At 54.1% G+C, this 16,078-nt stretch overlaps 1 protein-coding gene across 22 annotated transcripts in view; it reads left to right on the top strand.

Moving 5' to 3' along the window:
- The window catches only part of PCBP3 (poly(rC) binding protein 3), a 53,943-nt gene extending 38,645 nt beyond the window's left edge, over positions 1 to 15,298 (top strand). For 3 of the 22 annotated variants that reach the window (XM_030952858.1, XM_030952857.1, XM_030952856.1), the window contains 5 exons: positions 84 to 162; positions 761 to 820; positions 3,969 to 4,021; positions 6,682 to 6,851; positions 14,905 to 15,292. In XM_030952858.1, coding sequence (XP_030808718.1) covers positions 84 to 162; positions 761 to 820; positions 3,969 to 4,021; positions 6,682 to 6,851; positions 14,905 to 14,950 — 408 coding nt within the window. In that variant the 3' untranslated portion in view covers positions 14,951 to 15,292. Of the gene's footprint in view, positions 1 to 83; positions 163 to 760; positions 821 to 3,968; positions 4,022 to 6,681; positions 6,852 to 8,525; positions 9,694 to 14,904 lie in introns of those variants that run through there. The other 19 variants (XM_030952875.1, XM_030952868.1, XM_030952861.1 and 16 more) reach the window with 12 other exon arrangements.
- The last annotated feature ends 780 nt before the right edge of the window (positions 15,299 to 16,078 follow it).

Raw genomic sequence — 16,078 nt, 5'->3', positions numbered from 1 at the left:
AATTTTGTTCTTGCTTTTTGGTGTGACTTGTTGTACTCTATGACAATAACCTTCTTAGCTCTAATGTCCCTCCTACCCCTCAGCAGTTGACCAAGCTCCACCAGTTGGCTATGCAGCAAACCCCCTTTACTCCCCTTGGACAGACCACCCCCGCTTTCCCTGGTACGTACCCACACGCCCTTTCAAGATATCCTTCTCTTACCTGTAGACTTTCTCTCTCTTTCTAAACTCTTGTTGTTTAATGGAAATGAGCAGGGCGAGTAGAAAGTGGCAATATCCATGGGGAGAGGTTAAGGAGAGGCTTGACGGATGTTGTGGGGGCTGTGGTGCTCAAGGCGAGCTCTCAGCCTGGGCTTTCCCAGCAGAAGCCGTGAGCACCATCCCTCCCTCCACGGAGGAGGCAGCATCCTCTGCCCCGTGCTCTCCCGGCGGGACATCCGTGTCTTCCTGGCAGGAGCGGCTCGGGGCCGGCCGGGGGTGCTGCCTCGGGGAGCGGTGCTGAGCCAGGCAGGACGGCGCTCCCGCAGTGGGACGGGAGGACAGCCAGCCCCGGCATGGCCCGAGCCTTGTCCTCAAGGCCGGCATGTTCCCGGTAACCTGGGAAGCAGATAGAGCACAGGGGATGGAGGTGCATAAAGTACTGCTTGGAAATTACTTTTCTGACAGTATGTTCATCATATTTTGAGCTTCCTAGATGAAGTGACATTGCTTATCTCCTCGAAGGGAAAAGCATTAAACCTGTTTCTTCTTTGCTCTTCAGGAGAAAAGCTGCCCTTACATTCCTCCGAAGAAGCTCAAAATCTGATGGGCCAGTCATCAGGTAAAACACAAAGCTAGAGGGAAGTAAGCAGGCTTTGGTTGAAATGTATGCCGTAAATAGGACTGTGCCGTTGTTGTGCTCCGAGAGGAATCATGGCATTCATGGAGAAGACAGCAGATTGTCTTGGTGTGCAGGAAGAGATGGGGCAGCACCCTTCTCCTTGTGCAGCATGTCAAAGGAAAAGTGCCTGGGCTTTATTACCTGGCTCTGTGATGTTTGTGTGCAATTGCCATAGAACTACAGCATATCTTGAGTTGGAAGGGACCCACAGGGATCATCCAGTCCAACCCCTGGCCTTGCACAGACACCCCAACAATCCCACCATGTACCTGAGAGCATTGTTCAAATGCTCCTTGGGCTCTGGCGGCCTTGATGCCGTGCCCATTCCCTGGGGAGCCTGGTCAGTGCCCCTGCACCCTCTGGGGGAAGAACCTTTTCCTGATGTCCAGCCTGACCCTCCCCTGGCACAGCTTCATGCTGTTCCCTCGGGTTCTGTCCCTGGCCACAGAGAGCAGAGATCTGTGCTGCCCCCCAGGTGTGGTGAGGTCTCCCTCAGTGCTGTCTGTGTACCAGGAAGATACCAGAGTCATCACCCTTATTCCTGCATTTAATTTTGCATAAACTTTGCTCAGAAACAACAGAACAGTGCTGATGGGAACAGCCGTGGCAGGCAGCTCCGAGCCATTCAGGGTGAGTTGCAATTTTAGTGGGACAGGACCCTGAGGACCCACCCGAAGCATGGCTGCAGCCTTGGAGAAATTTTGCTGTCAGATGTGCCACATTCATCCATGTGTGAGAAAAAGATTTGTCTTTTGTTTCCTACCATTCCATAGAGGAGCTATCTTGAGACCTGGAGGCTCACAGGCAGGATGAGCCAGACCTAGGCCACGCAGCCATCCCATGCATGCCTGAAAGGTTTGGTGACAGCACCTCATTATGAAAGCAAGCGTAGCCGGACCAAATAGACCCCACAAGACTGCAGAAATACAGATTTCATGACACTGACCTGTGCAGCCCTGTTTTCCACATGCCCCCTTTGCCCTTTGCAGTCACCCAAGGCATTAATCCTGCCCTGACACCCTCGTTACAGCCTCAAGGACTGCTTGTACATATCAGAAGAGGAGGATCTGGAGTGATGAAATAAACAGTCTCCAGATCATGGAGAAGAATGTGGCCATTCCTCAAGGGCTGTGTGATGCAGGGATGGTGCAGTACCGTGGCACCAGGTGTCGCAAGGGCTTTCAGCATCATCCATGTCATCTGAGTGCGGGATGGAGGATGCTGCCTAGGAGTCTGAGGAGCTTAGATTCTATTCCCTAAGACCCCTGGATGCCTCAGTGCTGCTCAGAGCCCTCGCTGGTGCTCTGCTCCCTTTAGAAGACATTTTCTGCCACACCCAGGCTGCTGCTGAACTGAGCCTTGTAACACATGGCCAAAGGAGAGGGACACCCTCACCAGAGGGATATGTCTGTGATAGGTGCAGTCCACCTTGCCCCAGACTGTGAGGAGGCTCAGTGTCCCGGCCAGTCCAGGTGAAGTGTGTGCTGTAAAGTCAGCATTGAGCATTGACTGTGGTATAATACCTGGGCAGGAGATGTTTTGTGCAGGTTTTGGCATTAGTACCCCTGGCAGGGGTGAATGACAGCAGAGGGCTGCCAGCTGGAGGATCTGCATCCTCATTCCCTGCAATTCCTCTCCTCTCTGTGGTCCCAAGTGGAAAGTCTGGTGAGGAAGCCTCCTGCAGGCAAATGTCAGCAATGTGTGTATGGGAAGATGCATTCAGGAAAGCACAGGAAGCACATTGTCACATAATCATGGAATGGTTTGGGTTGGAAGGGCCCTTACAGCCCATCTTGTTCCACCCCCCTGCCATGGGCAGGGACACCTTCCGTTAGACCAGGTTGTTCTAAATCCCATCTACCCTGGCTGTGAACACTTCCAGGGATGGGACAGCCACAGCTTCTCTGGACAACTGGTGCCAGGGCCTCCTCACCCTCACTTCCTAACATCCTAAGATCATGCATGAGCACATCAGAGATAACCAGAGCTCCTCCTCCTCTGTGCTGAGGCCCTCCATGGAAATATGTGAGGAATTGGGTGCTGCTGCTGTCTTGTTTTGCAGGAGCCCTGCAGTTCCAGTCTCTTCGTGCTTCTTCATTCTGCACCTCCTTAACCACCCTCTTTCCATGGATACAGATCTGGCAGTCTCTTCTGCTCTTACAAGCTTTCATCAGTGGTTTATATCATAAGGATAAGGGTGTTTTTTTTCCAGTTACTGCAAATTCCTGTCAGGCACCATACAGCTTCTTTCTTGCAGATTTCACACAGGACATCCCTGCTGCGGCACTGAGGTGATTTAATATGGGAAACCTAGGAGCACTATGGCATGGTGTCCTCTTACTTCTGGAGCTGCATTCACAGGGTATCCTGCTGGCTCCAGCCATTCCCACCATGGATGAGAGAGCTCTCCCTGACCCAGGGGAGGGTGGGAGGAAGCATGCCCCTGCCTTCGTTCCTTGCTGTGTGATTCTGGAGGGAAGCAGGATCTAAATCTCCATACTGTTCATCTTGCTTTCTCTTAGGAATAAGAGGGACCGGTGGTCCTGGTCCAGCTAGGTTGCATGTCTTAGCAGTCTGGCTCAAATTCAGCATGAGAGTCTGTGGGGCTTAACTTGCAGAGGACTTGTGCTGCCGGATCCCACGGGGACACTGGTTTTGGGGCACCAAGCTGCTGTCACATGCCAGCAGCTCAATGCTGCTGCATCCAGAGGGGGCTGGAGGGTGCATGGACAGCATTCCTGTGGAGCAGGTGGGTGTCCCAGCTGGCGTGCTCTCTGCTGCTCTGTGGGGAGGTGTTTAACCCACCTCTCTTCGCTGATGCTGGAACCTTGCACCCTCCTCTGAAGCCATTCCCAGTGGAAAGGATGAAGGGTGGGAATTGAGGCACTCGTGGGATGCAGGGAAGGTGACACCCAGCTCCAGCAGAGTCAGGTAGCAACTGTCTTCCTCCTCCTTGTCCCGGAGTGTGTGATCCCCTTCCCCTCCCAGCCCGGAGCAGGACGCAGCCTTGGCGGTGTTGCGGGAAAGCAGCGGAGCTTCATCGCGTTGCCTGTGCCAGCTCTAACCATGTTCCCTTGCATCTGCCCAGGTTTGGATGCCAGTCCCCCGGCCAGTACTCATGAACTCACCATTCCCAATGATGTAAGTAAATCCAAGTGCTTCGTTGTTATGTGTGTGTGTGTGTGTGTATACACATACATGTTTATCTATACATACATATATCTATGTATAATGTGCAGCCATTCGGCTTTGTTAAATATATTTAGAGATGTCCCTTCCCCATGTTCCCTCATCCTTGTGCAGTCGGTTGGGGATCATTCTGCAGCACAAAGCGCCCGTTGGACTTCACTCCGTCGGTAGCTTGCCTAGGTACAATCCTTAATGTTCCATTTTCCTTTCCAAGTGAACTCAGTGCTCATGAAACATGCCCAGTTGACAGCATTGGGAAAGGGAGAGAGCTCCAAAGCCAGCCCTGATTAAACTCTTAATTGCTTAATCGGGCCGTGGCGGGTCTGAGATGATGTTCCAGCTCAAGGATAGTGATGGGGTGGGGCGGTGGGGAAGAGGAGGTAAGTAAGTGACATTTCTGATGCCACAAAGTCCCACGTGAGTGTCTGAAGGACAGTGTGTTTCAGTACTGCTGGCAGGCAGCTGTGGGGTCTGATAGGTGGAAGCTTTGTGGTAACATGTGTGCTGGACTGGGATATTTGCTGGGAGGAGACTGGAGCCATGTTGGGCAGGGAGGAGGTGGGATGGAGAGCATGACACGGCCACCACCTGGATCCATGAGCCTCACTTGCCTCTGGACTGGTTTCTATGGATTAAGACCCAGTCTGTGCTCAAATCAGGATGAGGGCAAGTGGCGGGATGACATCCAGTCTCTGTTCCCATCTCCATCACTAACAAGCACCTTCAGCCCATCCTCATCAGGAGTCTCTGGATAGGGCCTGGCAGCTGTTGCTCCTTCTTCCTGCTGTTCACCAGCAGCTGGCAGTGCTCTGGAAGGTCAGCAATCCCAGCTGCAGCTGCCGGGCACCTCTGCCAAAACTTCTGTCCACCCAAGAGACATGCAGGGCAAGAGCCTGTGAGCGCCTGCTGACTGAAACCCTTGGAGATCCTTCATCCTGGGTCAAGTCACCAGGGGAGGGATCTGCAGAGGAGGCAGTGGGGGCTGATGCCAGATCTGCTCCACCCAGCAAGGACCCCTGTCCAGGGAGCTGCAGAGAGCTCTGCAAGCGCTCCTGAGGTTCCAGCAGCCATGTCTGCTGAGCATGGAGGGCTGTAGCAGTGAAGGTATCTTCAGAAATATAAAGAGACCCCTTGCAAAAGAACTCACATGGGAGGAAACAATGCCAGGAGACCTCTGAGAACTCAGGAGCACTTGGAGCGTTCACTCACCAGAGACCGAGCTCTCACCAGACCTGGGAGATACTAGATGTTATCACCTGCATCTTGAAAAACTCCTCCTTATCTCTCCCCATTGTTGTTTCAAAGGCTTTTAAACACCCAGTGCCACCCTCTCAGGAAGCAGAGGCCAGATTTGTGTTCCTTTAAGAGTCACCAGGTGTGTTTTAGTGGTGTAGCTTGGAGTTGTGCTACAGCGGAACGAAATCGGATGATACCCATCTTACTGCTCCTCTGACTGTCAGAAACGTGAACACTGTTCAGCTTGGGTGTAGCTGAGCATCTGCCTAAATAGTTTGGCTCCTCAGGTCTCTCCAGCAGATTTTCATTTCCTGAACCATCTCGGAGTTATTTCTGTGATGTGAAGACCAGATGGGTTGAACATCTCCCCACAGATCCTGGGACAGTGGATACCTTTCCAGTGTATATTCAGGTCCATATGGGATAAACCACCATGGCAGCCCCGTGGTCTGATCAAAGGATCAGGGAGTATTTGGAGGAGTAATCATCTTTACTTATACTGTACAGAAATCCAGCAGCTGCCAAGATGAACATCCCATGTATAAAATGCCCTTGGAAAAGAGCTTAAACAGTCTAAAAGGGCATGCAGAGCACTTCATGCCTGTATTGGTCAAGCTGGATATCCCTGTATGTGTTACCAAGCTTTGGAGATGATTTGAGGGAGATGCACAAATGAGCAAAGACCACTGAAGAAATTCAAGACACTGAGGATCATTGAGGAAATTCAAGGGATGAACAGTTGAGGAAATTCAAGTCTCCATCTGGCTCTGGTTTTTTCAAAAGAGTATGAAAGACGTGTTTTTACATAGGGTCCACCTTTTCTGTGGGTGCCACTTGTGCCCACTGGCAAGCCACTGGATTGCACCCAAAGAGCTAGAGGGGGTAGCAGAGGCCCTGAGGGTGTCTCAGTGGGATAGAAGAAATGTGGGATGGGGTCACTGCACCAGCTGATGAGGGGACTCCTGGGCTTGGCCTGTCCCCAGTGAAGGCAGCAGGCTTGTTTCCTTCTAGTAATGTGTCCAAACTACCTTTGGGTTTGCTTTGACTGGGAAGGGGATAAGTGGTTGCAAAACATTGACCATTCATTAAACCATGAAAATTATTATTACTGAAATGAGCCCTTCTTGAAGCCCTCTGAGGTGCTGGGCATCATGCGCAGATAATGGAGATTCTTCCCCACAAGGAGCAGAGCAGGGCAGGACTCTGGATGTGTCCTTGGAGGACTGTGCTCACGCGCTGGTAGGAATCACCCTGGGCTGTCCCTCTCCTGTTTTCATGAGCATTAAGGTCACTCTTGTCCCAGGTGTGCTCACGTCCTGCTGGTGACTGCCAGAGCTGCTGCTTCTCAGACATTCCCTCCATGCTTTCTTTCCTAGCTAATAGGCTGCATAATCGGACGCCAAGGGACCAAAATCAATGAAATTCGGCAGATGTCGGGAGCGCAGATCAAAATCGCGAACGCCACGGAAGGGTCATCGGAGCGCCAAATTACCATCACAGGAACCCCTGCAAACATCAGCCTTGCGCAGTACCTCATCAACGCCAGGTGAGACCCCCCGCCGACCTCCACCGCCTCCCACCGCGGCCGATCCCGTCCCACCACGGCCGATCCCGTCCCACCGGGTCACTGGGAGCAACCCACGCTCCCGGTGCCATGGGCCAGCAGGGGCTTCCTGAGGCCGGCTGGGATGGATGGTGTCTTGCTAAGACCTCTGAGCAGGGACCAGACGTTGCCAGCAGGACATCTGGCCTCAGCTGGCACTTTGGCTGGGGACCAGGAGCCGCCATGCTGCTGGCAGAGTGGCCACAGGTCACGCCGGGCGCCTGCCTTCCTTCCACCCTCGCTCAAGGATTTTGCTCATGGGTAGGCAAAGTTGCCACCATCTTTCCTGTGAATGAGGCAGGGGATGGGGACAGGAGTGGAGCTGAGCCACTGGCAGGGAGGCGTCACTTGGGACCTGCTTGCTGGGATCCCAGCATCGCTTACTGCCTCTTCCACGTGCTTCCAGGCCTCCAAAAGGCTTTCGTCCATTCAGTGAAAACAATCAGTCCAATAAACGCAAGACATGGGAATGGCCTGACTGCTTCCTTTTCATCATGAAAAGCTTGGCACTGCAGGACTTCACAGGGGCCAAGGGTTCCCAGCGCTGCTGCCGTCTGGGGAGAGACGCAGCCCGTGCCATGGTGAGGCGTAGCTGCAGAGATGAGCTGGGGACCTGTTCCATGCAGGCAGGGAGCTGTGTCCAGGGTGCTCACTCAGACCTGTTTGCCTGTGTCTATGGACTTGTGGGAAGTGAGTTTAAGGGGATACAGGACCTTTCTGGTATCTTTGCACCCACCTGGCAGAGCCACTCAAATGGGCCCATCCGCCTGGGCAGGACTGATGCCGTGCCAGCCCGCTGCCAGCCCCGGATGCGCGCAGGACGGAGGCTGCTGGCAGGGCCCCGAGGACGGGGGGCTGCTGGCGGTGACGGACACTTGTTGGGGTGTGGGCTGGGAGCACCAGTGAGGTCTGTATGTGCTTTCTCCTCCTTGCACCCAACCCACTCGAGCCCTGACCCGTAGTAGACTCCCACCATCCCATCCTGCCCCGCTATCCTGCTGCCCATGCCCGTGGCACCTCTCCCCCTGCTCGGGTGAGGGACGGGGCCAGCCCCCCACCCGTGGGCATGGCTGAGTGGCTTCCCTGCAGATCCTTGCCAATCTTCCCCCCACCTCCCTGAGACAGGAGAGAGAAAGAAAAGAAAAAGAAGTGGCTCTTAGCTGCTGGGAAGGGCTGGCTGAGCTGCCCCTGTGCAGAGGTGACCTGGTGGGGCGGCACAACAGGGCTCAGCCTCTCTCAACCACAGCAAAACAAGGCAGCCTGGGGAGCTGGCACAGCTGCCTGTTCCCTGTGAAAGGATGCTGCTAGAAAAGAAGCTGTGCTCTGGGATGACTCCTGCCAGCACCTCTGGTGGGTGACACCCCTGCCACGGCCTGGCTGCAGTGAGGAGAGGGAAAGCCAGCCAGCCATTGTGCTGGCTCTGTGCTCCAGCCCCCCATGCCCTCCTCGGGGGACCGCCAGGCCACCCAGTGATGTTCTGCCCACTCCATCTACGTGGGATCTGGGCAAGAGGAGGAGCGCTGCCCCGCAGGGTCTTCGTTTTCTTTTCTGCTCTGGTGATTAAGCATTTGTTTTTTGTCTCCCCCCCACCCCTCTCTCTGCCCCTGTCTATTCTAGGCTGACGTCTGAGGTCACTGGAATGGGCGCACTCTAATTTCCACCCACCATCCTCCACTCCGCACCACCCGACCCTCTCCAGCCACCGGCACTCCACCCAGCCTGTACTGCCTGTACATTTACTGTCTTCCCTTTGCCTCCACAGATACTCTTTTCTTTACTAACGTATATATATATATATATATAAACACACGGGCGTGTATGCACACACTGGAACGTTTCTTTACAAGCTCTTTAATCTGTGCTCCCGAAGCTGCTCCCAAACTCTTTGGTTATGGTCCTTATTTTCAGCGTTACGGTGTTAATTCTTCATCTGCTTCATCTGCTTTTTGGGGACAAGGGGTGGGGGGCGTTGTTTTTTTTCTCTCACTGGCAAGACTTCAGGAGCTGGTGGGGTCTCTAGTGTCAGTCTAGCATAGCTACCCATACATTGAGTTGACGTTGGCAGTACTTTCTGTAGTGTATGGACATAATGATGCCACCCAGAGCTGTGCATGTTTCAGACGAATTAATTTTTCTCACCCTCCTTCCTTTGGTGCTCCCCCTTGCTTGTCCTGGCTCACCTTCGCCGCCTCACGCCCCTGCCCTTAGGGTAAGGGCGTACTTTTCACCCTGTGTTATTTGGGAAGCAGAAGCCAAGTACGGGTTCAGCCCGCAGGCTTCTCTCTTGGAACATGGCATGGTCCAGACAAGCCCATTTTCCTACTGAACTAAGGGAATCACACACACACAGATACACACAAATGCTCTTTTCTTTTTTAACTAACAAGCACCTGGAAGTGGGAAGAACTCAGCTGTATGGGACTCACACCCCCAGGGGCCTTTGAAAGCCCTCTTTTGGCAATCCCCCACAAGCAAAACCTCAGGAAGCTCTGTGAGCCAGCTGTGTTTGTCGTTGTTTGTGTTCAATAAATGTCTGTGCAGCTCTGGTACTGATGGGCTCCGATTGTTCTTCTCCTGGGTTGCCCCAGCAATGCCAGCCCCATCCTTCCCTCTGCATCCTTCCACACCTTTTTAGCTACTTGGAGGGAAGGTGGGGGTTGTATGCAAGAGTTCTCCATTTTTTAAATTATTATCATTATTATTACTATTATTACTATTATTATTTCTCATCAGCATCATAATATTTTGTTTTCATTTTTTTTAGAGAAATGACTGATGCACTTCCTGAGTGATTCCATGCTTTTGGTTTTTTTTGTTTTTTGTTTTTTTCCCCAAAGGGAGAGTATTCGGCTTGCATAATCCTTTGGTTTTCCCTGAGATTAATTTATAAGTTAATGGTGTGACAACCATCATCTTACACTGCCCCCTTGTCTGGACGGATCTGCCATGTGTGTCTCCCACACCCTTCCCCAAGACCCTCTCTGCCCAGCCCTGCCTTCTGCTTCCAGGCTTTTCTTCTCTCTCCTGCCTCTCCAGCAGGGAAATGTACATTTTTCATTTGTTAATTCCTGACTGTCCCTTTTCCCAGATTGCACATGAGGGGACCATGATACACTGTGTCCCCAGACAGCTGAGGCAGCCACACGGTATATTTTTGCACTGTACCACATGGAAAATGCATTGTTTGTCGAGGTGAGCCCCAAGACTTCCTGGGCCTTTCCCTCTCTTCAACCCTCAGTACCAGCAGGCACCCCTGGCCGTTTCCCACCCTTCTCCTGCCAGGATGCTGGGCCACTTCTCCTCCTGTCTCCGGCACTGCCTGCTCAGCACCCACTCAGGCTCTGTCAGGGATCCCAGGTGATGCCACTGCATCAGTGGGGCCAAGGATGGGCAGGGGGTTGTGGGCTCCAGCAGGGAGCTGGTGAGCATGAGAGCACAGCCCAGGAGCCCAGAAAGGTGAGGGTGGTGCCCCTGAGCATCAGGGTTTGCTCTGCCCAGGTATCCTGAAACATGTTCATGCTCAGCTGTCTGAAGCCTTCCAAGCTTCTGTGGCTGACAGGTGCTCCCAGGTGCTCCCAGGTCGTCCATAAGGTGCTTTGCTGCCTGTCTCCAACTGCTTGCCCTGCTCTCCCGGCACTTTGGGTTCAGCTGTGCGTTTTGGGTGGCCCAGCAGCCACGCAAGCTCAAGAGCATCCCCTGGTTCCCCATCCAGAGGAGCACAGATGCTGTGGGGAGTCAGGGGGCACTCCTCATTTTCTCCTGTTCCTCATTCTGCTTTAGAACAAGTGTTTTATCTGTTGGAGGAATGAAATATCTGTGTGTGAGACCCAGTGAAAATAACCACCCCGGTGGCCTGGGGGGTGAGCCAGGGCAAAAGCTTCCCATCCCACTTCCACCACACTCCATGGCAGCCTGCCCATGGGGTGCTGTCTCCTCAGATGGGGACGGTGTATGGAGGAAGCCAGCCCATCCTGCCATTCTTAGCTCCTCTGTGGGGCTGTAGGACAAGCTGGAGCATGGGGAGAGCTTCTTCATGCGGAGAAGATGGGGGCACAGCAGCAGCAGAATCACGTTGACCAAGACTGAGAAATCCATCCCAGGCCAACAAGGCTGTGGGATTCAGACACCTGGGGAAGGCCAGGGAGTGTGACAGCATCCTGGACACAGAAATGGCTTTGCACAGTGCCTGCAGATCACGGCTGCCCTGAATCCCTCATCTCTGTGTGTGTGTGTGCTCCCTGTGCCGTCCCCACCTCCACAGAGAGAGTGCTGCCAAAAATAGCAAATGCCAGGTTGGGTCTGCCAGGTGCAGCTGAGCTCAGAGGCTGCTGGAGAGGGGGAGCAGACTGCGGCAATTCCTCTGCACCCATCCCCACACCAGCGAACCCACGGACAACACCCCTTCTGGGTACCATCCGCATCCCAGCCCACTGCCAGGCATCCATCACCCAGCCAGGCTGCAGGAAAGTCACCCCAGGAATCAGGGGTGAGGCAGAAGAGGCTGGATGTGAGTGTTGCTCTGGCGTCAGGCAGGTGTCCCAGACGTTGTGTCAAGGCTTGTGCTGCCACGAGGATCTGTGCTCATGGGAGCGCTCCAGGGAATGCTGGATGCGGCCACAGGGGGACAAGGGACAGTCCAAGCAGTAGCAGTCACTGGGTCACCTCACAGGAGCACTGCACAGTCATAGAATCCTCGAATATCCTCAGCTGGAAGGGATCCGCAAGGATCATCGAGTCCAGCTCCTGATACTGCACAGGACAACCTGAAGCATCCCTCCTCCTGGCATTCTCTTTGGCTTCACAACTTTTCTTTGGGAGTCACATTGCCAAGCTTATTTTGCAAATTTAAAAAGGAAAAAAAAAAGATGAAACTGCAGTGTTATGTGGGAATCAGCTTATCTTCATCATCTGGGCTTGTGCTAGCTTTGGAGAAAGAGGTGTTGAAACCATTGCAGCATCTCCTGGGAGCGTGTTGATATCAACAAGGATAACAACAAAATTACAAGGAATGTATCAAACTCAGCTTTGATTTCCTTGGGATAACTCAAAAGGAGATTTGCTATTTTCTTTGCAAGGAACCTCAGTGTTTTTCTTTGATTTGTGATAGGTCTTGGGTTTCCGTTTTAGATTTAAAATACTGTGATGATGCGTCCACAGCAATGCCACTGGGAAAAAAACTCAAATATTGCAGTGAATATTCAGTACAAGGTGAATGTCCCAGTTAATCAACAGAATAGCTTTAGTACATTGCTTTTCTCTCCCAAAACAATGCAGTGTTCTGTGCATTTTTTCCCTCTAGGACAGAATAAGGCTGAAAAAAAATAGATTGTTTCTCCTAAGGGAAAGTGACTTTCACCGGGGAGACTCTTTAAATTTCATACTCTCTTTGAGCTGCTATTCCAGCATTTGTTATTGTATCCATGCTAGTCACTTTTAATTATATTAATTCCCAGTTTATGCTTCATTACCAAGGGTAGGTAGAGTTTCTGGGGGATCTCTGTGTGGTGTGGCAGGGATGAATGCTTAATCCCGTTTTCTCCTTGGCCGCAGGGATGGAAGGCATCTCCCGCAGCCCTGCCCGGCTGCAGCCCCCCGCCCGGGGGTCGGGCTGTCCCCGGCCTTGGCGCCTCCGGCTGGTCACTAGATGTCCCCATTGCCCGGCTTTTCATGGATGCATCCGCAGCCGCGCCGGGATGCGGGCGGCGCTGCGCCGTCCGTGCTTCCAGCCGCTGCTCCGATGCGCGCAGAGGACAGACATCCCGCGCTGCTGGGAAGGGAGTGGCCTTTGGTGTGTGGCACTGGTGACGGGCAGGGACATCCCGCGCCCCGCTGCGGGAACGGCCCCGGCAGTGCTGGGACCTGCATGGAGCCAGCCCACACGGGCAAGGACGTGTGTCGAGCACCTCCTTGGCCGTGGGTGGCACAAGCCACCCCCTTATGGTGGCCCGAGCCCCTCTGGCTGGCAGAAGGTTTTGCTGGGGAGGACCAACGGGTCTCCGTGCCTGTGGGCCCCAGGGAGGCATTGCCAAGCTGGTTGCTCTGCGCCTTGGCTGGCAGCAGGAGCCTCTGCAGCTGCCGGAATGACTTGCAGAAAGGTCGTGGTCTCCATGCAGTCCCCCTGCTCCCATGCTGGATGTTACAGGGAGCTGGGACTCTGCTGAGAGGGATATTTTTGCTTTCCCTTCAGAAGGAATGCAGCTGCAGATCCTGATCTGCTGTGCTATGCAGCGAGCCCCAGGCCCCCGTCCAAAGGGTAACGTGGCAGTGACTTTTAGGAAGTACTGAATGTACCAGATGTGCAACTCCCTCCACCCAGATGTGTAGCCCTCCTCCAACTGCCCCAGCGCCCTTGTCCTGCAAAGAGGAAGATGACACTCCAGATTGCTCCAAAAGCATCCCAGAGAACAAATACAGCCAAGTTCAAAGCCAGACTGGCTCTGGATTCCCACACTTGTGTTTAGGCAGTTTAACCACAGTGATGTCCCTTCCCAGAAATGATGATCAAGTCCGCTCTGCACAACGGGAAGAAAATCAGCCAGGAGATGTGGGGATGAGGATGGAGCAGGGGAGGAGGCTTTGTGTGTGAGCCCCATGCTGAACAGAAGAACTGTGGCCGATTTAGGACACGCGTGCTGTTTCCAGAAGGAATCGCTTTGATCCCAAAAGGATAGGCTGGGATGTGTATGAGGACTGGGATATTTGAAGCACATTTGGAGCGCCGTGTCCTGGTTGCCTGCAGGCAGTGTCACTATTTGTCCCTGGAGAAAGCCTGTGTCTGAGAGAATTTGTGTCTGGATCAAATGGGATGGGTGACACTTGTCTCTGGAGCTTCTCTGGGTTTTCTTGTGTCCAGTGGGACTGGGTGGCACAGGATGCCCCATGGGAGCATGGGCATGTTGAGGGTGTGAGATGCTCTGTGCAAGCATGGGCACAGTGGTGATGGGCCAGCAGCCAGCTGGCAGCGTGGCCAGGCCCACAGAGCTCCGAGGGATGGGGCAGCATCGCTCCGGAACTGAGGATTGCGTGCACAGCTTGGGATCAAACCACAACAGATATCCAACGGGATTGCCCAGTGCAAAGAGGAGCAGGCCATAATGTGCTCACCCAGTTAGCGGTGTGGAGGGTTTTTTGGTGGGAGGACATTGCAGTGTTGTAACCTGACACTGCTGCTGCAGCTGGTGATGTGGTTTTCCCAAGGGATGCTGCTCTGTGCTGCCAAGGACGCAGCCGTGCTCCCAAATCTCTTACAGGAGCACTGCAAAGGAACTGTGAGTAAAAAGCCAGTTAAAAATGCAAACCCAGAGAAACTGCCATCTCTATGCTTAAAACAATTTTTCAGTTGCAGACTGAAATTTGTTCTTGTTGCAAGTAGATCTCCCCTCAACATGTTTTGGGCTGAAGTGTGATTTCCAGAGGCAGGGCGGTGCAGTGCAGCACCAGGCAGAGGTTGTAGGGAATGTGTGCCCTTCCCCAGTGCTCCTCTCTCAGCTGCCCATCACCCCCAGCACAGCTGTGCCCTTGCTCATCACCCCCAAGTCGTGTTGATGGGGTCCAGCAGAACCAGCTCTCCACAGTCACCATCCCTGCAGCCATGGGTTTGTAGGGCAGAGAAAGGGCAGATCCTCAGCCCAGCAACAGCCTCAGTGTGTTCAGCTGGCTTCTCTGAAGCTCCCAAAAGGCCACTCTCAGCCCTCAGTGAGAACCCATGAGGCAAATGCAGCATGCCGGGCAACCACCCGGGCTCACCTGGCAGCCCAGCTCATGCTGGATGTGAGCTCCCATGGCAAAAAAGGGAGATTTGTTGTGGTGTAGCAGAGCTCTGTGTGGGCATGGCTCCTCCAGCTTGGCGTTTTGGGGTGTGGGTGATTTCAGCATCACACTGGAGAGTTGCTCGGGGTGTTGAAGCAGCCTCACGTTGGTGTAGCCCGAGAGGCCAAGAGGCGCCGGGACGGGAGCCTTGGCGGAGCCCTGACCATCTCCCTTGCTTGCCCCCCAGCTCTGCAGACCCTGACCCCCACGGGAGGAACACCTTCACCGCCTGACCTGCTGCCAATGGCTGATGCTTGAGCCCCCTCCGAAGATGCTGCCGGCTTCCTGTGAGCTTCTCCCGCTCCTTCGTGGCGCCCTTGGGGCCACTGCCCGAACCCCCCACCCACGGCTGTCCAGACCCCGCTCCCTCAGCCGGGCCATGGGGCGGCAGCGGGCTCGGGGGGCTGGGGCAGCAGGTCTCAGGAGGACAGCAGCTTGCAGCCAGCGTGCAGCAGCTCCCAGTGCGAGCCACTGCTTCCCACCGCCCTTATCTGCGCTTCCTCATCGCCCCCCGATGCTTTGCGATGTATTTCGTGGCTTATCCGTGTCATTGCAATAAAGCTTTTGTTGCTTGAAGTGCCCTCCGTGGTGAGTGGAATGAGGCTGGGGAGCAAGCCGGGGTTTGGGCAGCGGGGCACCCACAAGGAGAGGGGCGCGGTGCTGGGGTGCCCCCGTAGCTCAAAAGCCTCGAGGCCCCCAGAATGGTTAATGGGGAAACTCAGCCCATGAAAAAAAACGTGGTTTGGGAAATGGGCCTCAGAGCCCTGGCTCCGCTCAGCATCAGGAAATGATCCCACATGGGAGCAGGGCTGCCAGGAGGGAGGGAGAACGGGACAGGGGGAGCACTGCAAAGAGAATCCAGAGTGTTCCTGAAAGGCGGTGACGACTGGGATTCATTATCCATCGGGAGACGTGTTTATAGCAAGCGCGAGTCACTGCCGGGCCCTGGGAGCAGCCCAGCAATCCAGGGGCTGCTAGCGATCCAGATGGTGTACAGGCTCCCCATGCAGCCCCACACAATGGCAGCTCTCAAACACACCCCACCAGCCCGCCATGTGCCAGCCCTGCTGGACCTTGGAGCGGCCCTGGTGCTGTTTTTGGACACACTGGGGCATGGTTTTCCTCTGGGATGCTTCCTTTCTACTCGAGAAGAGAAGCCAGAGCGCTGCCCCGGTGCAGTGAGGGTCTCATCTCCAGCCCATCCAGCCCTGGGCATGACACTCATCCAGGAGAGGCCAGCACTGCCTGCCCAGACCTCTGTCTTATGTGGAAACAAAGGCAAAAAAGCTGTATTAACCTTTCTTCTCCATCTGGAATTATATTTTCCAAGTGCACATCACCCCTTCTCCCATTTGGCCCTG

The sequence above is a fragment of the Camarhynchus parvulus genome, chromosome 7 (assembly GCF_901933205.1).
Source record: "Camarhynchus parvulus chromosome 7, STF_HiC, whole genome shotgun sequence".
Taxonomy (NCBI): domain Eukaryota; kingdom Metazoa; phylum Chordata; class Aves; order Passeriformes; family Thraupidae; genus Camarhynchus; species Camarhynchus parvulus.
Note: the sequence above shows the minus strand (reverse complement) of the source record. Positions and strands in the feature narration are given on the sequence as shown.